A 25,298-nucleotide genomic window follows, 5' to 3' on the forward strand; every position below is an offset into this window, starting at 1 on the left:
CCACTGTTATAATGAATGGTTCCCTCAGACAATAAACTGGACTCTTGACATCACATCTGCCTCGTTATGACCTTGCACCTTACTGTCTGCCGGCTTCACTTCCCCTGTGGCTGTTACACCTCATCCTGCATTGTTATTGTTTAATCTTGTACAACCTCAGTGCACTGAGTAATGATCTGACAGCTTCTTCCCCTCGGCCATCAGATTTCTCAACAGTCATGAACACGACATTGTTATTCCTCTTTTCCATGATTTAGTTTTTATTGTAGCTTACAGTAATACTTTTTATGTATTGCACCGAGCGTCTGTCACAAAACAACAAATTTGACGACATATGTCAGTGACAGTCAACGTGATTCTGGCTCTGGTTCACCGTACCTCGGTACATCCGACAATAATAAATCAATTCCAATTGGAGATGCAGGGACCCTCACTGAGGATGGAGGGACCTGCACTGGTTGATTTAAAGTACAGAGACCTGCACTGATGTGACACTTTCTGGGTCTTGCCGGGTCTCAACATGTTTTCCTGCAATGTTGGAGGCTGTCAGCACCAGGCTGGGGTTGTGAACCTCACCCAGACCAATCCCATCAGAAACCGGCTACAAGATGTTCTGAGAATATTAATGGCTAAATAAAACGTTAGCAGGTAGGTTCAACAGACACTGCAGTTCAATAGCACGATGGCCTTGACTCGCAAGTTTCAGAGTTTAATATAGAGAGGTTTTGTCGCAATGACATCATCTAGAACAGCGCCGACAGTTCTGGTGCCCTGAGCAACAGGAACATTGGAGACAGTGTAAAGGAGATTCACCAGGCTAATTCCTGATATGAGAGGGCTGTCCCACAGACAGACAGTAAATAGATCGTGGTTGCATTGACTAGACGTCAAAAGAATGAGGGTAAACTTATCCTTCCTGTCCACTCACAATCCGGCAGCATGCTGAGTGGCTCCTATTGGACCCAATGGTATCGCAGTACAAGGCGGAGGCTCCGCCCCCCCTCCCCAAAGGTTCGGAGAACACGGAAATAACTAGAGTAGTTCAGAGAGTTGTCGGAGGAAAATGGAGAATCAGTGTAACGGTGGGTATCGGGGCGGAGGATTGGGATTCGGGAAGGGAGGAATGGGTTGTGAAGGAGAGAGTGAAAGGGATAGGCGAAGGATGACATATCCTCTTCTCTGTGACCCTTCCGGCTCCAACACCTCTCCCTGTTTTTGTCCAGCAATGGGCAGGGGTAGAGGTTTATGGGACTGCGGGCAGGTGGGTGGGGTGTGGGAGGTGGGTCTACTCCCAGTTCTAACTGTACACTGTGCAATACTTGCCCTCCGATGCCCCAGCGGAGCGTTACAGAGATGTTTCATGTAGGAAGGTCACAATTATATATACAGTATAGCGTTAGGATTAGGGTATATACTAATCGGCGCTGCGTGGTCTACCCCCGCCCCTGTATTTCTAATGACCAGAACTGTTTATTGTTCCTGGGATACAATGCTTTTGTGGGATTATGGTGGAAAGTTCCATTTCATTTATTGTTGTATTTTAGCTTGGATTATACAGTTATTCGGTTGTGTATTTGTGGGTCACCCTGACTGTAACCGGGGAACCGGGGTGTGTGATGATCACCTGGTGTCTATCAAAATAAAACGGTTGTTGAGGTTAATGAACTTCCTCGTGTCATTATGAACCAAATGCTCAACGTAGATAAGTTAAAATAAAATAGTGGGAAAAAAGAAATTAAGAAGTAGTGAGATGTCTTGGATAGTATGGCCAGTACCCATGATGGAGCAGACTAATTTTACAGGTTTCTGCAAATTACTTTGTTCTTGTGCAGTGGCCACCCCACCTCACACCACGGAGTGATGCAGCCGCTCAGGATGCTCTCGAGGGTACATTAGCAGAAGTTTTCGAGTGTTTTAATCTCCTTAAACTCCTAATGAAATATAGCCACTGTCTTGCCTTCTTTATAGCCGCATCGATAAGTTACAGAATGAGAATCACCCTGAGTGAAATGTGCTGGTTTGAGGCAGACTGAGTGAGCACAGGTTCTGTGTTTTACAGTGCAATGTTACGGTCGAGGAAACGTCCATCAGAAGATCGTGAAGGAGCTGCACATTTCCCCACGTGAAGAGCCAGGAGTTCCTTGTGTTCTGTTTGTCTACAAAGTGTCTCATGAAATTCAGGATCTTCGAAATGCCCTCCAGTGGGTCACAGGTCGATACTCTCGTTCTCTGTCTCTCTCTGACTTGTGACATTTCTCATTGGTGGTTGTGCTGACTTTTCCCTCTTCTCTCCCGTCATTCAATAATTGTGGAGCATAAAACAATCTGCTGGAGGGGCTCAGCGGGTCAGGCAGCATCTGTGGAGGTGAAGGGATGGTTGATGTTTCATATGGAAATCCTGCATCAGGATTGTGAAATGTCACCATCCCTCCATCTGCACAGACCCTGCCTGACCCACTGCGTTCAGAATCAGGTTTATTATCACTGACATAAGGAGTGAAATGTGTTGTTTTGTAGCAGCAGTACAACATAAAACATAAATACGATCAGAAATATGAAAATGATAAGTGAGTCGAGTAAAAAGAGAGTGAAATAGTGAGGTAGTGTTCATGGTCTCATCGACTGTTCACAGGGTCAGGCAGAGGTGAAGAAGCTGTTCCTAAAATGTTGAGTGTGTGCCTCGTCCCTGAATGTAGCAATGAGAAGAGGGCATGTCCTGGGAGTTGATGCCACCTTTTTGAGGCACCACTTTTGAAGATGTTCTCGAGGTTGGGGAGGCTAGAGCCTATGATGGAGCCCATGAAAAGCTGTTGCTTTTCCCATTTCTGTGCATTGGGCCCCTCCATACCAGACGGTCATTCAAGATCCATGTATTATCAAATAATGTATAAATAATACACCTCGAGATTTGTTCATTTACAGGCAGTCACAAAGCAAGAAACCTGAAGAGACCAATTTTCAAAATAACTATAAATAACACATTATACAAACAACAGCATTAGACTGAGTCCTTAGTCCACTCCCCGGAGCACCCCGAGTGGGCCCAAGCCTCCTCACATTAGCCACCTCAGTTCATCATGTTAACAGGGGGGAAATGCCGCAAAACTCACAGAGACAAAAGGTGTCTGTAGGAATGTTTTTACTCACATTTCCTGCCACCTGAACTACCAGTGAGCTGTTGCACAACTTCAGGAGAGCAATCTTAAACTGGATAGTTAGTCAGAATCAAAATCAAGAGAAAATCTGCAGATGCTGGAAATCCGAGCACCAGATGCAGAATGCTGGAGGAACTCAGCAGGCCATGTAGCATCCGTGGAAAAAATGTACAGTCAATGTTTGGGGCCAAAACACTTCAGCAGGACTGGAGAGAAAAAGATGAGGAGTAGATTTGAAAGCTGGGGGAGGGGAGAGAGAAACATCAAGTGAACCCAGGAGGGATAGAATGTAGTAAAGAGCTGGAAAGTTGATTGGTGAAAGAGATACAGAGCTGGAGAAGGGAGAGTTCGATAGGAGAGAACAGAAGACCATGGAAGAGAGAAAAGAGGGGAAGAGCTTCAGAGGGAGGCAATGAGCAGACAAGGAGATAAGGTGAGAGAGGGAAAAGGGGAGGGGGAATGGTGAAGGACGAGGTCCATTTCCAGTACTTCAAGGAATCGACGTTCATCCCATCAGATTGGAGGCTACCCAGATGGAATATAAGGTGCTGTTCCTCCAACCTGAGTGTGTTCTCATCACGACTGTAGAGGAGGCCATGGATGGACAGATTGGAATGACAATGGGAAGTGGAATTAAATGGGTGGTCACTGGGAGATCCCACTTCTTCTGGCAGATGGAGTGCAGATGCCAGGTGAAATGGTCTCCTAATCTACATCGGGTCTCACTGATTAAACGGTAGGTCATACCGGGAGCACCAGACACAGTATATGACCCCAAAAGACTCACAGGTCTGCAAGGACTGTTTGGGGCCCTGAATGGTAGTGACGGAGGAGGTATAGGGGCAGGTGTAGTACTTGTTTCACTTGCAAGTATAAGTGATGGAGGGAGATCAATGGGGAGGGATGAATAGATGAGAGAGTTGCATAGGGACTGATCTTCGATGACGTCGACTGGAATATCTTCCATGATGAGGATGTCTCCAAGTTCACTGGTGGAGTCATGTGCTTCATCTGGAAGTGCATCGATGAGGTTGTCCCCCAGAAGTCGGTCAGGGTGTTCCCGAACCAGAAACCCTGGATCAATAGTACTGTGCAAGCAGCACTTACAGTAAGACATTGGGCTTACATCACGGGAGATCAACTAGAGCTAAAGAAATGCAGCTGTGATCTGCGTAAAGCTATCAAGGCTGCAAAACAACAATATAGGGAGAAGACTGAGTCAAGAATCACAATGAATAGCACTCGTGACTTGTGGCGAGGGCTGCATACCATCACAGACTTCAAAGCCAAATGTTGTGGGTCCGCCAACATCGCGGCCTCTCTCCCAGACGAGCTCAATCGCTTTCATGCTCGGTTCAATGTCACTGACTCTGAGCCTCCGAGGAAAACCACCGCTACAACCTGCAACCTGGTCATCTCTGAGGCTGAGGTACGCAGATGTTTCCAATGAGTGGACAGTCACAAGGCTGTGGGACCAGACGGCATCCCAGGGTGGGTACTCAGGCTGTGCACAGTACAACTGGCAGGTGTGTTTACAGGCATTTTTAATCTCTCCCTCTCCCAGTATAGAGTGCCCTCCTGCTTCAAGACATTCCAGCGTTGTCCCTGTACCAAAAAAGACCAAGGTAACTTGCCTGAACGACTGGCGTCCTGTCACCTCAATAATAAGCAAATGCTTTGAGAGGCTGGTCAAGGTTTATATCTGCAGCTTGCCACCATCCAAACTGGACCCCTTACAATTCGTCTACCAACACAACCGATCGACAGATGACACCATAGCCACTGCTCTACATACCGTCCTTACACAACTGGAGAAGGAGGATGTTTATGTGAGAATGCTGTTCTTGGACGACAGTTCAGCATTCAACACCATAGTTCCATCCAGGCTCAACTAGAAGCTCAAAGACCTCGGCCTTGACCCTGTCTTGTGCAGCTGGATCCTGGACTTCCTGTCAGTTCGCCAGCAGGTTATAAGAGTGGGCTCCCTCACCTCCAATCCTCTGACTCTCAATACAGGAGCCCCTCAGGGCTGCGTATTGAGTCCCCTCCTTTACTCCCTGTACACCCATGACTGTGTCACCACCCACAGCTCCAACCTGTTAATTAAATTTGCTGATGACACTACATTGATTGGCCTTATCTCAAACAATAACGAGGTGGCCTTCAGGGAAGAAGTCATCTCTCTGACACAGTGGTGTCAAGAAAACAACCTCTCCCTCAATGTCACATAAACAAAGGAGCTGGTTGTGGATTACAGGAGGAATGGAGATGGGCTAACTCCTATTAACATCAATGAATCTGGGGTTCCAAGGGTAAACAACTTTAAGTTCCTCGGTGTCCATGTCACCGAGAACCTCACATGGTCCGTACACACCTGCTGTGTGGTCGAAAAGGCGCAACAGCGCCTCTTTCACCTCAGACGGTTGAGGAAGTTTGGAGTGGGCCCCCAAATCCTAAGAAGTTTCAACAGAGGTCAACGGTTGAGATCATTCCGACTGGCTGCATCTCTGCCTGGTATGGGAATTGTACCTCCCTTAATCGCAGGTCTCTGAGTGGTGCGGACAGCCCAACGCATCTGTAGTTTTGAACTTCACATAATTCAGGACATTTACAAGGACAGGTGTGTAAAAATGGCCAATAGGATAATTGGGGACCCAAACCATCCCTACCACAATCCATTACAGCTGCTACCATTTGGGAAGTGGTACCGCAGCATAAAAGCCAGGACGAACAGGCTCCAGGACAGCTTCTTCCACCAGACCATCAGACTGATGAACTCACGCTGATCTGAGTGCACTCTATATTATTTTGACTGTCATTGCACATTTAGATGGAGACGTAATGTAAAGATTTTTACTCCTCATGTATGTGAAGGATGTAAGAAACAAAGTCAATTTAATTCAATTCAGTCCCTGTGGAAAGCAGAAAGTGGGGGAGGGAACGATGTGCTTGGCGGTGGGATCCCATTGGAGATTGCGGAAATTTCAGAGAATTATATGCTGTACTCAGAGGCTGGTGGGGTGGTCCGTGAAGACCGGTGGATGGGGTAAAAGCAGATGTGTGTGAAGTGGAAGAGATTGATTGAAGGCAGCATTGATGGTGGAGGAAGAGAAGCCCCTTTCTTTGAAAAAGGACAACTCCATTGTTCTGGAATGAAAGACCTCATCCTGAGAGTAGATGCAGTGGAGATGGATGAATTGAGAGAAGGGGATGATGTTCTTACAAGTAACAGAGTGGGAAGAGGTATAATCCAGGTAGCTGTGAAAGTCCGTGGGTTTATAATAGACATCAGTAGATAAGCTGTCTCTGGAGATAGTGAGACCGGGAAAGGGGAGGGAGGCTTTGGAATTAGACCAGGTAAATTTGAGGTCAGGGTGGAAACACAAAAACATAGAGAACCTAAGCATAATACAGGCCCTTCGGCCCACAAAGTTGTGCTGAACATGTCCCTACCTTAGAAATGACTAGGCTTACCTATAGCCCTCTATTTTTCTAAGCTCCATGTACCTATCCAAAAGTGTCTTAAAAGACCCTATCATATCCACCTCCACCACCGTTGCCAGCAGCCCATTCCACGCACTTACCACTCTCTGAGTAAAAAAACTTACCACTGACATCTCCTCTGTACCTACTTCCCAGCACCTTAAACCTGTGGCCTCTTGTGGCAGCCATTTCAGCCCTGGAAAAAAGCCTCTGACTATCTACACGATCAATGCCTTTCATCACCTTGTACACCTCTATCAGGTCACCTCTCAACCTCCATTGCTCCAAGGAGAAAAGGCTGAGTTCACTCAACCTATTCTCATAAGGCATGCTCCCCAATCCAAGTAACATCCTTGTAAATTTCCTCTGCACCCTTTCTATGTCTTCCACATCCTTACTGTAGCTTGGCGACCAGAACTAAGCACAGTACCCCAAGTGGGGTCTGACCATAGCTGTAACATTACCTCTCAGCTCCTAAACACAATCCCACAGTTAATGAAGGCCGATGCCTTCTCAACCACAAAGTCAACCTGCACAGCTGCTTTGAGCGTCCTGTGGACTCGGACCCCAAGATCCCTCTGATCCTCCACATTGCCAAGAGTCTTACCATTAATACTATATTCTGCCATCATATTTGACCTACCAAAGTGAACCACTTCACACTTATCTGGGTTGAACTCCATCTGCCACTTCTCAGCCCAGTTTCGCATCCTATCAATGTCCTGCTTTTACTCTGACAGCCCTCCACACTATCCACAACACCCCCAACCTTTGTATCATCAGCAAACTTACCTACCCATCCCTCCATTTCCTCATCCAGGTCACTTATAAAAATCACAAAGAGTAGGGGTCCTAGAACAGATCCTTGAGGCACTCCACTGGTCACCAACCTCCATGCAGAATATGACCCGTCTACAACCACTCTTTGCCTTCTGTGGGCAAGCCAGTTCTGGATCCATAAAGCAATGTCCTATTGGATCCCATGCCTCCTTACTTTCTCAATAAGCCTTGCATGGGGTACCTGATCAAATGCCTTGCTGAAATCCATATACACTACATCTACTACTCTTCCCTCATCAATGTGTTTAGTCACATCCTCAAAATATTCAGTCAGGCTCGTAAGGCATGACCTGCCCTTGACAAAGCCATGCTGACTATTCCTAATCATATTATACCTCTCCAAATGTTCATAAATCCTGACTCTGAGGATTTTCTCCATCAACTAACCAACCACTGAAGTAAGGCTCACTGGTCTATAATTTCCTGTTAACTCTACTCCTTTCTTGAATAACGGAACAAAATCTGCAACCCTCCAATCTCCGGAACCTCTCCCATTCCCATTGATGATGCAAAGATCATCGCCAGAGGCTCAGCAATCTCCTCCCTCACCTCCCACAGTAGCCTGGGGTACATCTCATCTGGTCCTGGTGACTTATCCAACCTGCTGCTTTCCAAAAGCTCCAGCACATCCTCTTTTTTAATATCTACATGCTCAAGCATTTCAGTCGCTGCAAGTCATCACTACAATCACCAAGGTCCTTTTCCATAGTGAATACCGAAGCAAAGTATTCATTAAGTACCTCTGCTATTTCCTCCGCATCCATACACACTTTCCCACTGTCACACTTGATAGGTCCTATTCTTACATATCTTATCCACTTGCTCTTCACATACTAGTAGAATGCCTTGGGGTTTTCCTTAATCCTGCCTGCCAAGGCCTTCTCATGGCCCCTTCTAGCTTTCCTGGTAAGCTTCTTCCTGTGAGGCTTATAATCTTCTAGATCTCTAACATTACCTAGCTCTCTGAACCTTTTGTAATCTTTTCTTCTTGACTAGATTTATTACAGCCTTTGTACACCACGGTTCCTGTACCCTACCGTAACTTCCCTATCTCATTGGAACATACCTGTGCAGTACTTCACACAAATATCCCTTGAACATTTGCCACATTTCTTCCGTACTTTTCCCTAAGAACATCTGTTTCCAATTTAAGCTTCCAATCTCTTGCCTGATAGCCTCATGATTCCCCTTACTCCAATTAAATGATTTTCTAACTTGTCTGTTCTTATCCCTCTCCAATGCTATCACAAATGAGATAGAATTATGATCACTATCTCCAAAATGCTCTCCCACTGAGAGATCTGACACTTGACCAAGTTCATGTCCCAATACCAAATCAAGTACAGCTCTCCTTTTGTAGGCTTATTTACATATTGTGTCAATAAACCTTCCTGAACACACCTAACAAACCGCCCCATCTGAACTCCTTGCTCTAGGGAGATTCCAATCGATACTTGGGAAATAAAAATGTCCCATCACAACAACTCTATTATTATTACACCTTTCCAGGATCTGTTTCCCTATCTGCTCCTCGATATCCCTGTTACTATTGGGCAGCCTCTAAAAACACCTAGTAAAGTTATTGACCCCTTTCTGTTCCATACATCCACCCACAGAGACTCTGTAGACAATCCGTCCTTGTCTGCAGCCGTGACACTATCTCTGATCAACAGTGCCATGCCCCACCTCTTTTGCCCCCCTCCCTGTCCTTTCAGAAACATCTAAAACCCGGCACTTGAAGTAACCATTCCTGTCCCTGAGCCCCAAGTCTCAGTAATGGCCACCACATCATAGATCCAAGTACTGATCCACGCTCTAAGCTTATCAGCTTTGTTCACAAAACTCCTTACATTAAAATAGACACATCTCAAACCATCAGTCTGAGCGCGTCACTTCTCTATCTCCTGCCTATTGTCCCTCTTGCACTGTCTACAAGCTTTCTCTATTGATGAGCCAACCTCCTCTTTCCCAGTCTCTTCAGTTTGGTTCCCAGCCCTCAACAATTCTAGTTTAAACTCTCCCCAGTAGCCTTAGCAAACCTCCCCGCCAGGATATTGGTCCCTCTGGGATTCAGTTGCAACCCGTCCTTTTTGTACAGGTCACACCTACCCCAAAAGAGGTCCCAATGATCCAGAAATCTGAATCACTGCCCCCTGCTCCAATCCCTCAGCCACGCATTTATCCTCCACCTCATCCTATTCCTATTCTCACTGTCGCGTGGCACAGGCAGTAATCCCAAGATTACTACCTTTGCGGCCCTGTTTCTCAACTTCCTTCCTAACTCCGTCGTCTTTTTTCAGGACCTCTTCCCTTTTCCTACCTATGTCATTGGTACCAATATGTACCACGACCTCTGGCTGTTCTCCCTCCCCTGCAGGATATCTTGGACGTGATCTGAAATATCCCGGACCCTCGAAGCTGGAGGCAAAGTTGATGAAGTCAATGAGATCGGCATAGGTGCAGGAAGCAGCACCAATGTAGTCGTCAATGTAGCGTAGCTGCCCCTCTGTTGATTGTCAGTCAGTCACAATGCTGTCCACAGTACATTTGTAGGCATTTACTGGTCTTTGGTGACATATCAAGTCTCCTCAATCCCCAAATGAAATCTAGCCGCTGGTGTGGCTTCTTCATAACTCCATCAAAATATCGGGCCCAGGCGTAACCTAATGAAACGTTGACAGACGGCTACTTAAAAATGCTCCCCCTAAACACAGCTGAGCCCTCGATGAGGACGAGTGTGAGTTTCCCCGATTTCCTCTTCCTGAAGTCCACCATCATTTCCTTGCTTTTACTGACATTGAGTGCAAGTTTGTTGCTATGACACCACTCAACCAGCTGATCCACCTCCTCATCACCTTCTGAGTGTCATCAACAAAATTATAGATGGTGTTTGAGCTGTACTTAACTACACAATCATGAGTTTATGGAGAGTAGAGCAGCGGGCTAAGCACAAACCCTTGAGGTGCTCCACTGTTGATTGTCAGTGAGGAGGAGATGTTATTATCGATCCACACTGACTGTCGTCTCCTGACGAGGGAGGCACAGATGTCCAGGTTTTCATTCTTGCTGGTCAGTGCTGAGGGTATGACGGTGTTGAACGCTGAGCTGTAATCAATAAACAGCAGCCTGGTGTAGGTATTGCTGTTGTCCACGTGGTCCAAGGGCAAGTGGAGAGCCAGTGAGGTTGCATCAACTCTAGACCTATTGTCAAGATAGGCAAATACAGCAGGTCTGTGTTATTGCTCAGACAGGAGTTAATTCTGGCCACAACCAACCTCTCAAAGCACTTCATCACAGTAGCTGTGAGTACCACTGGGTGATAGTTGTCGATGTGGAGACAGGTAAACCCTGGTGAATGAAATCTGTGTAATTCCACCACAGAGAAACAAGGGGTGAGAAGAGAAGACATCGGTGTTGTGATCCTGCTGGAAAAGTGTTGGGATAAAGTGTATAAACCAGTGGAAGTTGCTCACCAGGGAATGTTTGATGCCAACACTGTTGTTGTACGGATTCTCTGGGAGCAGCTGCGGTGGAATTCACCTGTTAAGATTCAGGAGAGTCTCAGCAACAAGGAGGCGATGGACAAAGTGAAAAGGAGCATCAGCAAGTGTCAGGGTGAGTAAAGGTTTCAACACAGATGGTTTTGCACTTGTTAATCCCGGTATGTGATGTATAGATGGTGACAATCTCCTTTCCCCCTGCTGTGACTCCACACCCGCAGGGGACAATTCTTCACTCTGCTCTGAACTGGTCAGGAAAACCATTCAGTTCAGCAGTAGAGAGGAACACTGTCAGTGACTGTCACAGTGTATTAAAGATCAAGTTCCATTTCAGTTGCCCATATTGTGCACTGGTGTTGAAATCCTCAAACAATGGGATTACCAAATCAGAGTTTCCTTTTGGACCTGGATATCATGTCTGGTCATTCATTTTTCTATGACTACATCATTGTACTAGATTGTGGCATTTTTCTGAGAATTGGAAAGATGCAGAGTAGCCAGTGATTCCTCGATTTCACTTTCCTTCCCTGTATTGATTCATTGGAAATGGGGATCACTGTCTCAGCACAAAGATCATTGAACACTGAGATGAGGAGTACCCAGTTATTTGGGATATCCAATGCAAGACTAGTGGAATGGGTATCCAGGACCTACGGACTGGATGGGAAGGTGGAGCTGAGGTTGGTGGGAACTCATTTAGGGGAGTTGGGGGGGGGGGAGGGTAGGTCCCAGGGTTTGACTGGTCCATTCTATTTTCTATTTTCCTGGCTCCGGTATTCCAAACCTGTGACAGGAAAGACAGACAAAGCATTGTCGTTGCTCAGTGACTCTGAAGTTCTTTAGGCCTGTTTTGGACCAAGATCACTCCATCTCTCCCCAGCATATTTCTGTTTCCCATCCAGTGGAATTCCCATTTCTCCACATTTATCATCATCTGCCAAGGAAAGTGTCAATAAAATATTCTGTTGTGCTGAACCATTTAAACTAATTGATGTGCTTAACTAAACTAACCAGTTCTACCTGTACATTAATGTGTCTGTCTAAAAAACACCCTTAAATATCCTTTATCTATTCTGCCTCTACCACCACCTCCGTCAGCACATTCCAGACACTCACCACCCTCTTTTGTTTAAATTTAAGTATAAACACAAACCTTGTCCTGCTCATCTCCTTCAAACTTTCCACCACTTACCTGAAATGCATGTCTTTTAGCATTAGACATTTTGAGCCTGGGAGAAAGATCTCAAGCTGTCTACATTATCTGCAATGTTTCTCCCAATCTCCTAAAGTTCTGCTCCAGAGAAAACAACCTAAGTTTGTTCAAACTCTGCTTCTGCTCACACCCTCTAATTGGGCAGCATCCTGGTGAATCTCTTCAGCATCTTCTCCAAAGCACCCACATCCTTCCTGTAATGAGGGACCAGAATTGAATGCAGTATTCAGGTCTGGCCTCACTGGAGCTTGATAAAACTGATACAACAATGCTCTATCAATGGCAAGCATGCTACACACCTTCTTCTGCTCTCTATCAACCTCTCCTTACAGCCCACACCCTCTAATCCATACAGAATCGAGTAGTCACTTCCCAGGAACTATCAAGAAATACCCTAAGCAACACACATAAAGTGCTGGAGGAACTTAACAGGTCGAACACCATCGATGGAAGGGAATAAACAGTCAGACATTTTGGGCCAAGAAACTTCTCCAGGACTGAAAGAGAAGGAGGAAGAAGTCAGGGAAAAAGGAGGTGGGGAGGGGAAGCAGTCAAACTAGAAGATGTTGGGTGAAGCCAGGTGTGTGGAGAAGCAGGAATCTGATCAGAGAGGAGAGTGGACCTTAGGAGAAAGGAAAAGGGGAGGGGAGCCAGAGGTAAATGATAAGAAGGTGAGAAGAGGTAAAAGGCCAGAATGAGGAATAGAGGAGGGAACAGGGAGGAAAATCATTTTTTACCAGAAGGAGAAATCAATATTCATGCCATCATATTAGAGATTACCCAGATGGAAAATGAGGTGCTCCACCTGCACCGTAATGGTGGCCTCATCTTGACACAAGAGGAGTCCATGTACCAACATATTGGAATGGGAATTGGAATCAGAAAATTAAAATGTTTGTCCACCTGGAAATTCCACTTTTAGCAGATGGTGTGGAGGTACTTGACAAAGCAGTCCCCCAATTTATGATGGATCTCATCAATGTGGAGGCCACATCAGGAGCAGCGGACACAATGGGCAACCCTAGCAGATGCACAGATAGAGTATTGCCTCATCTGGAAGGACTATTGGAGTCTTGAATGGAAATGAATGGCAGGCGTAGCACCTAGGCCACTTGCCAGGATAAGTACTGGGAGGGAGATTAGTGGGGAGGGACAAATGGACAAGGGGATTGTGGAGGGAGTGATCCCTGAAGGGGGGGAGGGAGAGGGAAATTAGTGGTGGGATCCCTTGGAAAATGGTAGAAGTTGAGGAGGATGATGTGTAGGATGCGGAGGCTCATGCGGTGATAGGTAAGGACAAGAGAAACTCTTATCACTGTTAAGGGGTGGAAAGATGGGATGAGCATCAATATTTGGGAAATGGAGGAGATGTGGGTCAGGGCAGCATCATAGAGGAGGGAGGAAAACCCTGTCTTTGAAAAAGAAGATAATCTCTCATCTCTTGGGTTACCATACAAGGAATGTCTGATGACTCTGGGCCTGTACTTGCTGGAATTTAGAAGAATGACGGGAGACCTCATTGAAACCTTTTGACGGAGTGGATGTAGAAAGGATGTTTCCCATGGTGGAGGAGTCTAGGACAAGGGCACACAGCCTCAGGATAGAAGAGCGTCCTTTCAAAACAGAGATGGAGAGACATTTCTTTAGTCAGAGGGTAGTGAATTTGTGGAATTTGTTGCCATACGCAGCTGTGGAGGCCAGGTCATTAGGTGTATTTAAGGCAGAGATTGATAGGCTCTTGATTGGACATGGCATCAAAGGTTATGGGGAGAAGGCCGAGAAATGGGGTTGAGGAGGAGGGAAAAACAGGGATCAGCCAAGATTGAATGGCGGAGCAGACTTGATGGGTCAAAGGGCCTAATTCTGCTCTTATGTCTCATGGTCTTATATTCCACTCAGAAGGAAGGACCAGGATGGCAAGGTAAGAGAACCTTGGACGTTGAAAGAGGTGGTGAATTTAGTTAAGAAGGTAAGGGAAAACTATATAAGTCAGAGGAAGCTAGAATCAAACAGAGTCCCTGAGGCCAGAAAAGAACTGAAGAAGGGAATTAGGAAAGCCAGGAGGGGCTACAAAAAGTCTTGGAAAGTAGGATTAAAGAGAATCCTAAGGCATTCGATAGATACATTAAGAACAAGAGACTAACTGGGGAGAGGGTTGAACCCTTTAAGGATAAACTGGGGGAGCATTTACTTGGATGCAGAGGATGTGGTGAGGTCCTCCATGAGTACTTTACATCAATACTTACCAAGGAGAAGGACTTGGAGGCCGAGGAGATCAGTGCTGAGCATATTAATATTCTAGGGCATTTTGGCATAGAGCAGGAAGCTTCAACATGATGCCTTTTAAGAGACCCAACACTATATCCCAGGGCATTATGGGATATACCCCAGTTTATTGAGAGAGGAAAGAGATGAAATAACTGGGGCTTTGACCAATATCTATGTCAATATCTAGTCATGGGCAATGTCCTGGAGGACTGGCGAGTACCGGTAGTTAATTTTGTTCCATAATTCAAGACAGGAACTAGTGATTATTCTGGAAACTATAGACCAGTGAGTCTCTTATCAGTGACAGGGAAGTTTCTGGAGAGAATTCTTAGGGATAGGAAAACCATGGCCTAATTAGGGAGAGCCACCAAGGTTTTGAGCTGAGCAAGTCGTGCATTTCTAACTTGATTGCATTTTTTGATGAGATGACCAGAGTGGTAGATGAATGTAGAGCTGTGGTTGCTGTCTGCATGGCGTTTGACAAGTTCCCTCATGGGAGGCCCATACAGAAGATTAAGATGCATGGGATCCATGGTGAATTGGTTGTTTGGATTCAAAGCTGGCTGCCCATAAAAGACAGAGGGACATATTCTACCTGGAGGTCTGTGATTAGTGGTGTTCAGCAGGGATCTGTTTGTGATATGGATGAAAATGTAGATGGGTGGGTTAGTAAGTTTTCAGATTGTAACCCTTGGGTCGCCTCAGGCATCGCTCAAACTCGTTCTAGTCTAGGGGGAGCAGCCTTCGGCCCCGCCAAACTGGGTAATCAGCTGGTGTGGATGCTGTGTGATGTCCCCGCCTTGCCCAACAAACAGACAGTACACCTTATGCGATTAAATGAGTACAATTTATAAAGATTACTATAACTAAGCGATTACTAATGATACAGTATATATGAATAAGAGAAAAAAAGAAAAGGCGCAAAACTTATCAAAGTCCAAACCACTTCGTGCACAACCGTTGGAGCTCAATTACTGAAGTCTTCTGGTATTCGATCCCCTCCGAATTTCTCGACCCGCCTCCTGGGATCCCCACGGTGGTCGACCAGACGCTCCACACTCCTCTGTCTCCGTCTCCTCTCCTCACCGAAAACCTTGGGCCGGGGACCCCCACTCGGGGTCCGAACCGTCGCCCAGCTTCCAGCACCCCGTCCTCTCTCTCTCACTCCATCGCGCCGACTCCCCAAAACCCCCACCAACAATCAGTTTATAGTCCCAAACAAGCTTCCAGCACTTATCATAACAAAGACGCTAGCATTCCTACTATTAACACAGGCGCCAGCATTCCTACTTTTAACAAAACAAAGACGCCATTTTGATTACATACACAGTAACAAAGAAAAGGAAAAAAACCCCCGTTACACTCTCCCCCCACCAAATAAAAGTCATGTCCTCATGACTATTAGATAACTCGTCACCTTTCCTGCCAACACACCATAACCCAAACACCAGCAGTGACATCTCCTCCCCACACAGTAAACCTCACACCCTGTTCCTTAGGCGCTATATAGGCCAACTATCTGGGCTTTCCCAAACCCTTCTGAGACCTCCGTACCCCCCTCACCTAAACCCTTAGGCTAGGACAGAGCTGGGGATACCTTGGGTCCACTACCAACTCCTCTTTCAACCTCTCACTCATGCCCCACACTGCACATGGCTAACCCTCCCCACTACACCTGACTCAGTGGAAGAAGGGCCAAAGGTCTCTTCCTCAATCGAGGGAAAGTCAGCAAACGGCAGCATGTACCACACATCCAGCACATCAGCCTTTGAATCCGTATTCTTCCTCATTTCTTCGATCGGTAGCTGCTGTTTGATCTTCTCCAAACGGAAACACGTGACCTGCACTGCTCCTGCAGTCTCTTCAGCTTCCTGCAATTGAGATTGTCATCTTCTCTGGCCCCTGGCTCAGCAGTTCTGACTCCTGCATCCCGGCCATCTCAATCTGGAATGCAGTTACTCCAACAGCTTCTTCCACCTCGACCTGAAAAGCAGCAGTTAAAGATTGGTCACCCTCCAGTTCAGTATTCACTGTACTTCTCTCCAGCTTCTTTTTTTTTCTCCTCATGACTTCTTCCAGATCAACCTTCAGGTTTTGCACTTCATTTGAACTGTCGATGGTCATCTTCAGGTTCCCTTCAAGCTACCGCTTCCCCCTTCCGAGATTTGTCCGCAATTTTTTCACCTCCGCAAACTCCCTTCTCCAGGCTCTGTTCTCTGTGGCCCTCAGTCAAACAACTTTCTTCGTTCTCTCCAACTTGTAAGTCTTTCAAATGGTTCCAGATCACTCTCTCCGGTCTCTCAGTCTTCATTTCAAACTTGATTCCGTCGAGACAGACACTCACGAGCTGCGACCTTCGCCAGCCCTGGCACGTGTCCAGAAAACACTTTAACTCTGTAGTTCTCAGCCGCTCCTGCAACGACCTCACTTCATATTCTCCTGAGGCAAATCCAAATACCAGGAGATCATCCACATACGTCAAAATTCCAAACGCCTCCACACCCCCATGGTCTTCCACATGCCCTGCAGGAAGGTTGCAAGGGCTCCGGAGATACCCTGTGGTATCTTTTCGGACCGGAAAGACTCCTAGGAAACTTTTAACCGCCGTCTTCTCCTTGGCGGCCTCGCTCATCGGGATCTGGCAACATCCACTCCTCAGATCCAGCACCTTAAACCTCTTCGCACCACTCAGATAGGCCATAGCCTCTAAGAACTCCATTTTCACTGACCAACAACCTTCGTCTTTATAATCACCGGCACTGGTACCCCAAATCTCCAGTGCCATCAATGTCATCAAGGGTAAAGGCTTCCAAAAACGGTTATAACACAAACTGTACAGCAACTTAACCGGTGCCCCGGTGCCGAGGATGGCTTTAACTTGACTTCCATCCATCCGTAACAACACCTGACTGTGTGGTCCCTCTAAGCCTTCAGGAATAGGGTCTGCTCCTTGCGGGAGTTCCTTGGTACATTGCTGGGAACGTGCTCCCCCAGAGACCCCAAGCCGTTCCCCCACTGGGCCTCCTTTAAGTTTCCCGACATCTCTCGGATCAACGGAACAACTGATCCCCTCGACAAATCCCCCTGTCTCCGCAAGCAATTTATCTGCCCTCCTAACCAAAAGGGATACCCTAAAAACTTCCCACCAATCTCCTGCCACGGATATGATAAGCCCCCCAGCTGCGGCATTTGACTTCCAGTCGAACCACACGCATTTTCCCACACTTTCCCAGAACTGGCAGCTGTCATTTCGAGATAATTGCGCCCGACAGTTCTAACAACGCTACCAGCCCGCCTACTCAAACTTTCAACCAATCCCTGTCGCTTTCCCTCAGCCAAGCACTGCCACTCACCCAACAACTGAGAGGTCTGCTCCGCCCACGTCTCCGTCCCTTTAGGGCTGGACATTATTCCAACAGCCGGGCGGAGCCCACCTCTGCTGAAACATTCCAACCAGACCTTCCTCGCTCTCTTAACAGCATGGACAGCCCATAGCCCCACCACCTTTTCGTCAGCGCTAGTCGGAACTCGAACAACGACCTCCGGGCTACCAACAGCAGCCACCCCACCCAACACACATGCAGAGATAACCGGCAATCGCACACCCACAAAGGCACACCAGCTCTTCGCCGCAGACACAATTCAAAGAGGGCGATCACACAGCTTCCACAGAAATCAATCCCGGACCAGCACCCCACAATGTAACCCCTGGGTCGCCTCAGGCATTGCTCAAACTCGTTCTAGTCTAGGGGGAGCAGCCTTCGGCCCCGCCAAACTGGGTAATCAGCTGGTGTGGATGCTGTGTGATGTCCCCGCCTTGCCCAACAAACAGACAGTACACCTTATGCGATTAAATGAGTACAATTTATAAAGATTACTATAACTAAGCGATTACTAATGATACAGTATATATGAATAAGAGAAAAAAAGAAAAGGCGCAAAACTTATCAAAGTCCAAACCACTTCGTGCACAACCGTTGGAGCTCAATTACTGAAGTCTTCTGGTATTCGATCCCCTCCGAATTTCTCGACCCGCCTCCTGGGACCCCCACGGTGGTCGACCAGACGCTCCACACTCCTCTGTCTCCGTCTCCTCTCCTCACCGAGAACCTTGGGCCGGGGACCCCCGCTCGGGGTCCGTACCGTCGCCCAGCTTCCAGCACCCCGTCCTCTCTCTCTCACTCCATCGCGCCGACTCCCCAAAACCCCCACCAACAATCAGTTTATAGTCCCAAACAAGCTTCCAGCACTTATCATAACAAAGACGCTAGCATTCCTACTATTAACACAGGCGCCAGCATTCCTACTTTTAACAAAACAAAGACGCCATTTTGATTACATACACAGTAACAAAGAAAAGGAAAAAAAACCCCGTTACAAGATGATAAGAAGATTGGTGGTGGTGTTGTGAAGACTGGGGAATAAATCAGTTGCAGATATGGGTGGAAAATTGGCAGGTGGAATTTTAAGGAAAAAAAGAATCATGATAGGTCCCTCATTGACCAAAGTGGACATCACTATGTGGAGTTGCAGAAGATGGCAAAATCCACAATGGATATTCCCCTCTGTTTTCACTGTGGAAAAAAACATGAAGACTCTGCCAAATTTCTTTAGCATCCTGAGAAGGTAGAGATGTTGGTGAACTTTCATGGTCATGCCATCTTTGTCGATGGATAAGGACAGGATTTGGTGATGAATTTGAGCTCTCAACCATCACAGTCTCAGCACCATTGATGTAGACAGGAGGATGTGCACAATCTCCCTTCCTGATGTCAATAACCAGCTCTTTTGTTTTGCTGACATTGAAGGGAAGATGATTATCATGACACCACGTCACTAAGCTCTCTTTCTCCTTTCTGTACACCAACTCAACATTATTTGAGATACATAATGTTTTCAACTTGCATTTCAGGTTTTTCACAAGAAGACTCTGGTGTCTGTGCAACATCAAAGCATGGGTAAGTTTTGTCAGCCCAGTGTTGACCACGGTACACACCCAACCAATCCCAATTTCCTGTGTTGACATATATTGCTCCAATCGCCACCTCTTCAGTCATAGTCACAGAGTCATACAGCATGGAAACAGGCCTTTTGGCCCAACTTGTCCATGTTGACCAAGATGCCCCAACCAAGCTTGTCCTATTTCCCTGCATTTGGCTTGTATTCCTCTCAGACTTTCCCATTCATGTACCTGACCATTTAAGTCCATCTGGCAGCTTAGACCATACAGATAGAATCCTTTGTGTTTAAAGTTGTCCTTTAAGCTCCTATGAGATCTTTCCTCCCTCATCTCAGATATTTGCCCTTCATTTCTTCATTTGCCAACTCTGTGGTGAAAACACTGAGTGTATTCAGCCTATTATTGCCCCTCATGATTTTCTGCACCTCTGTAAAATCACCCATCAGTCTCCTACGCTCTAAGGAATAAAGTCCTAGCCTGTCCAATCTCTCCCTATAACCCAGTCCCTCAGTCCTGGCAGCATCGTTCGAAATCTTTCCAGTTTAATAACATTTGAACTGAGCAGAGGATTTTGGGCTCTGTGATGCACTTCTGGGTCGTGCAGGGGTTGTGCTGGTGCTGGTGCAGTGGAGCCCGGCCCTGTGGTGTGCAATGTTTGGGAGAGTGAGAGTGTGGAAAAAAGTTTGGTTTGGTCTGTAGCTTTTGTTCCGTTTTACATTTTGGATGTTTGCTTGCCTTACAGCGACCTCAAAAGATTTTTTTTCCTGCCAATCCTTTGTTTTGAGTGGCCGTTTTTTTTCTGCCTTTGCATAAGCAGCTGTAATGTGTTTTCGATGAAAAAGTGAGACAATAATTAGATAGTGCTGAAGTTGTCAGCATAACAAGGTGGGAGTAAGAGTCACTTTGTGGTATAATTTACCGGTGGAAAAAGGAATGCAAATATAGATGGGGTGGTGGTGTTGAGAATCAGCTCTGCACAGGGGTCTTGTACAGTGGGTTGCTGACCAGGAGCACAGTAGGACACCACCGTGGATGAGTAGATAAGCTCCTGGTCAGAGCTGTGTGGATCCAGCAGTCATTGTCCACATTGGAACAAATGACACAGGTAAGGGCAGGCTGACAATTCTGCAAGACAAATTTAAAGATTTGGGTGGGAAGCTTAGGGACAGGGCTGATAAGGTGGTTTTCTCGGACGTTCTGCCTGTGCCACGCACCAGTGCAGGTAAAATGGAGGAGATTAGAAGTTTGAATGCATGGCTCAAATGATGGTGTAGGTTAGAGGGGAATAGGTTTATGGGACATTTGGGCACCTTTTGGGGCCGTTAGAACCTGTACCGCCAAGATGGATTGCATTTGAAGCAGAGGCGCACAAACGTACTGGGCAGGCATATGCTTCAGTTAATTAAGGGCCATTTAGACTAGGGAATGGGGGAGTCAGCGGAAGACGCTCATGGAGTGAGTACTGTTTTAGATTCGCTCCATAACCTTTACTTTTTTTAACCTTTGATAGATAGATAGACAGATACTTTATTCATCCCCATGGGGAAATTCAACATTTTTTCCAATGTCCCATACACTTATTGTAGCAAAACTAATTACATACAATACTTAACTCAGTAAAAATATGATATGCATCTAAAATCACTCTCTCAAAAAGCATTAATAATAGCTTTTAAAAAGTTCTTAAGTAGTTTACTTAAATACATTGAGTCCTAACCCCGGCACTTTAACCTATCTTACTCCTGGCGGTTGAATTGTAAAGCCGAATGGCATTGAGGAGTATTGATCTCTTCATCCTGTCTGAGGAGCATTGCATCGATAGCAACCTGTCGCTGAAACTGCTTCTCTGTCTCTGGATGGTGCTATGTAGAGGATGTTCAAGGTTCACCACATAAGGGATCACCCTTATCCAACTTATTTTTACCTACACCAAAAGATTTTTGCTATTTTCTTGGGCTTATCATTAAGAGTTTATTGTGAATTTTTGAAGATATGCAAACAGAAATGGCTCTTAGATCTAAAGGACGAGAACCGGGGCGCAACCCGAACGGTAATGGAAAGAAGCAAGCTCATCCGCAACGCACTGAATTAACTTATGAACTGTTTATGGAGGTTTTGGATAAAAAATTCGATGAACTACAACAAGTTTTTAAACAAGATATAAAGGCTTTTCAAGATTATATGGTTAAGACGGATTCAGTAATTAACCAGCAGCAGGTTCTTATGGCGTCTCTGCAAGAAGAAGCTCGGAAACGAGATTTGACAATTGAAAAATTGCAACAGGATTTAATTTCGACCATTAAACTGGTGGAGACACTTAAAGCCAAGAGTGTCGACTTTGAGAATCGGTCCAGAAGACAGAACCTACGTATACTTGGTCTCCCAGACAGCATAGAAAAAGGCGATCCTTCGAAATATTTTGCTCAACTTTTAAAAGATGCGTTCCCTTCGGTTTTCCCAGAGAATCCCCCGTTACTTGATCGAGCACATAGAATTTGGTGTCGTTCCTCGAGTGCTCCAGCTAAACCTTCGGTTGTAATTGTCCGGTTTCACTATGTGCACGACAAAGAACAACTTATTCGTGTGGCTCGGCGGGCTGGAATGATTAAATTTCAAGAGTACCACTTCCGTTTGGTTGAAGATTTTAGTCCTGAAGTTATGAAGAAAAGGCTTCTTTTTAAACCTCTGATGTCTGAATGTTATGAGAAAGATCTAAAACCTGCGCTCTTATACCCTGCGAATCTTAGAATCTCTCTGTCGAATGCTCCACGCCAGGTTTTCCTTTCTACATCTGAAGCGAGAAAGTATCTGGAGGAGAACTTCCCTACAGCCATAGACACTAATCCCTAATAAATGAGAGATTCTGATCATGTAAGATGGTTTTCGATTCCTTAAACCAGAGTTAGTCTCTGGTTATTGGTGTAGGTTTATCCTATACTTCATATTTAAGTTAAAGTGTGTTTTCGTTTTATTAATCGCTCTGTTTTATACACTTTAACCATTATACTATATTTTTGACTATTATTTTTGTTCCCTCAAAGGTATATTTTTAACCTTTCGAAGGGAAATTCTTTTTTATTACGATGGTGGTTTTTTGGAAAAATATTCTTGGTTTTGTTTAAAATGGCGTTATTTTTTCTTTTCTCGTCTTCTTCCTATAATGCATCGCTTATCATAGTTTAAATATTTCTTGATTTGTTTGGGTTATAACCCGATTTATAAGCTTTTAGTGATTATATTCTTTTTTTTTACAACTAAGTATATTAAGAAGCGTGGTTTTTAGTTTAGTGATTATAATTTTAAAGTCGGGGTGTTTTTTTTTATATTCTTTAAATACGGAGTGGTCTTCCGCTGATATGGGGGTAGAATTAGTCTCATTTTTCCCTTTTTCTAGCCATATTTTGGCTTTTTTTCTTTTTCTTGTGGGGGTGGGGGATGGTCTGTTTTCTAATTTTATTTTTCTTTTACCAGTTTTAGTTTTTTTATTTGGGCTGTTTCTGAACTACAAATATGTCTACGATGTCGTCACTTCCGGCTCCGCTCTTTATTTTTGTTCCTCTTCCGGGTGCATGAGTTTATAATTTGGTTAACCTTTTCTATACCAAAGAGTTGACTTTAGAAGCATGGCTCAGACCATTCATTTTGTGTCTTGGAATACTAATGGTTTAAACCATCCGATTAAACGAAAGAAGATTTTCAAAGTATTCCAAAGACTTAATGCTCATATCATTTTTGTACAAGAAACTCATGTGAGGAAGGAGGACAAATATCACTTTTTTAGGTCTTGGTGGGGTCAACAGTATCATTCAAATTCGAATGCCAAAGTTAAGGGAGTTTCAATTTTTATTGACTCCTCTATTGCATTTGTTCAACACGATATCCTTTCGGATCCGAATGGTAGATTTTTGTTAATTACGGGTTTACTTTGTAATAAAAAGGTCGCTATGGTTAATGTTTATGCTCCAAATGTGGATTGTCCTGATTTTTTAAAGTCCTTATTTACTTCTTTACCTAATCTAAATGAATATAAGTTAATAATGGGTGGTGACTTTAATTGTTGTTTAAATCCTTTGATGGACAAATCTATATCTATTCAGACTTTACCCAATAAGTCGGCCACTTGTATTAACTCCTTTTTGACTGATAATGGAATTTTTGATATTTGGAGATTTCAGCATCCTAACGACAAAGAGTTTTCTTTTTTCTCACATGTTTATCATTCCTTTTCGAGAATTGATTATTTTTTATTGACTCTTGTTTTATTCCTGCGGTAATTGGTTGTAATTATGATATTATAGCTATCTCGGACTATGCTCCATTAAAACTTTCTATTAAATTTATGGATACAGCTTCTAATGTTGGACAATGGCGATTTGACTCTACCTTATTGCAAGATCCGGACTTTATTAAATTTATGAAGGAGCAGATCGATTTCTTCTTTTCAACCAATTCCACGGATGATATTTCTTGCGGAACACTTTGGGACACTTTTAAAGCGTATATACGTGGACAGATTATCTCCTACTCTGTTGGTCTGAGAAAATGCATTAAGAAGGAAACTCTTTTATTGGTTGATAAAATTAAAGAGATTGACAAGAAATATTCGATCACTCCTAGTAAGGAGCTTTACAAACAAAGGGTTGAACTTCAAATGGAACATAGTTTATTACTTACATCTCCGATTGAAAATCAATTAATGAAAACCAGATCTGATTTTTATATACATAGTGATAAATCGGGTAAACTGTTAGCTAGTCAGTTGAAGAATGTTTTGGTTAAACGTCAAATCACTAAGATTCGTCAGCAGAATGGGGATTTGACAGTTAACCATGATGAGATAAATAAGTCATTTCAAGACTTTTATACCTCCCTGTATCAATCTGAATTCCCTCAGGATCATAATACCATGTGTGATTTCCTTGGGAAATTGAATTTTCCAAAATTATCATCCGATGATCTTTCAATATTAGATACTTCGATTACGGGTGCAGAAATTAAAGGGGTTATTTCCTCAATGAATTCTGGGAAAGCACCAGGTCCAGATGGGTATACAGTAGAATTTTTAAAATGTTTTTCCGCTACTCTTTCTCTTTGGTTATGCAGGGTTTTTGAAGAAGCAATTAGATTGGGGAATTTGCCACAATCTTTTTATAGAGCTTCCATTTCTTTAATACTAAAGAAAGATAAAGACCCTACTGACTGTGCATCCTATAGACCAATATCTTTATTGAATGTGGACTCCAAGATCTTTTCCAAGTTACTGGCTTCCAGGCTGGAGAAGGTATTACCCCAAATTATTTCGGAAGATCAAACCGGTTTTATTAAAAATCGTTACTCTTTTTTCAATGTTAGGAGATTACTGAATATTGTTTATACTCCTTCACATAGCACTTCAGAATGTGTTATTTCATTACATGCGGAGAAAGCATTTGATAGAGTTGAATGGCCTTACTTATTTTATGTGTTGGAGAAGTTTAATTTTAGTCCGACATTCATTTCTTGGATTAAACTGATTTATCACACTCCAGTAGCCTCGGTGTTTACTAATAATCAAAGATCTCCCTTTTTTCGTTTATTTCGGGGCACTAGACAAGGTTGTCCTCTTAGTCCTTTACTATTTAATATTGCTTTAGAACCTTTGGCAATTGCTATCAGAGAATCACAGGATATTTCAGATATTAATTGTGGGACAGATATTCATAAGGTATCTTTGTATGCAGATGATTTATTATTATTCATTTCTAACCCTGAGAAATCTATTCCAGCAGTTCTATCATTGTTGGCTCAATTTAGTGAGTTCTCTGGGTATAAGTTAAATCTTAATAAGAGTGAATTGTTTCCTTTAAATAGACAGGTCCCAAGTTATGGAAATTTACCTT

At 44.6% G+C, this 25,298-nt stretch overlaps 1 protein-coding gene across 1 annotated transcript in view; it reads left to right on the forward strand.

Moving 5' to 3' along the window:
• The first annotated feature begins 1,004 nt into the window (after positions 1 to 1,004).
• Positions 1,005 to 25,298, forward strand: part of LOC140732028 (uncharacterized) — a 559,606-nt gene continuing 535,312 nt past the window's right edge. Inside the window, exons 1-3 of the mRNA XM_073054129.1 lie at positions 1,005 to 1,082; positions 2,060 to 2,212; positions 10,860 to 11,093. Coding sequence (XP_072910230.1) covers positions 1,064 to 1,082; positions 2,060 to 2,212; positions 10,860 to 11,093 — 406 coding nt within the window. The 5' untranslated portion in view covers positions 1,005 to 1,063. The remainder of the gene's footprint in view (positions 1,083 to 2,059; positions 2,213 to 10,859; positions 11,094 to 25,298) is intronic.

This window comes from Hemitrygon akajei, chromosome 1, assembly GCF_048418815.1.
Source record: "Hemitrygon akajei chromosome 1, sHemAka1.3, whole genome shotgun sequence".
In the NCBI taxonomy this organism is placed as follows: domain Eukaryota; kingdom Metazoa; phylum Chordata; class Chondrichthyes; order Myliobatiformes; family Dasyatidae; genus Hemitrygon; species Hemitrygon akajei.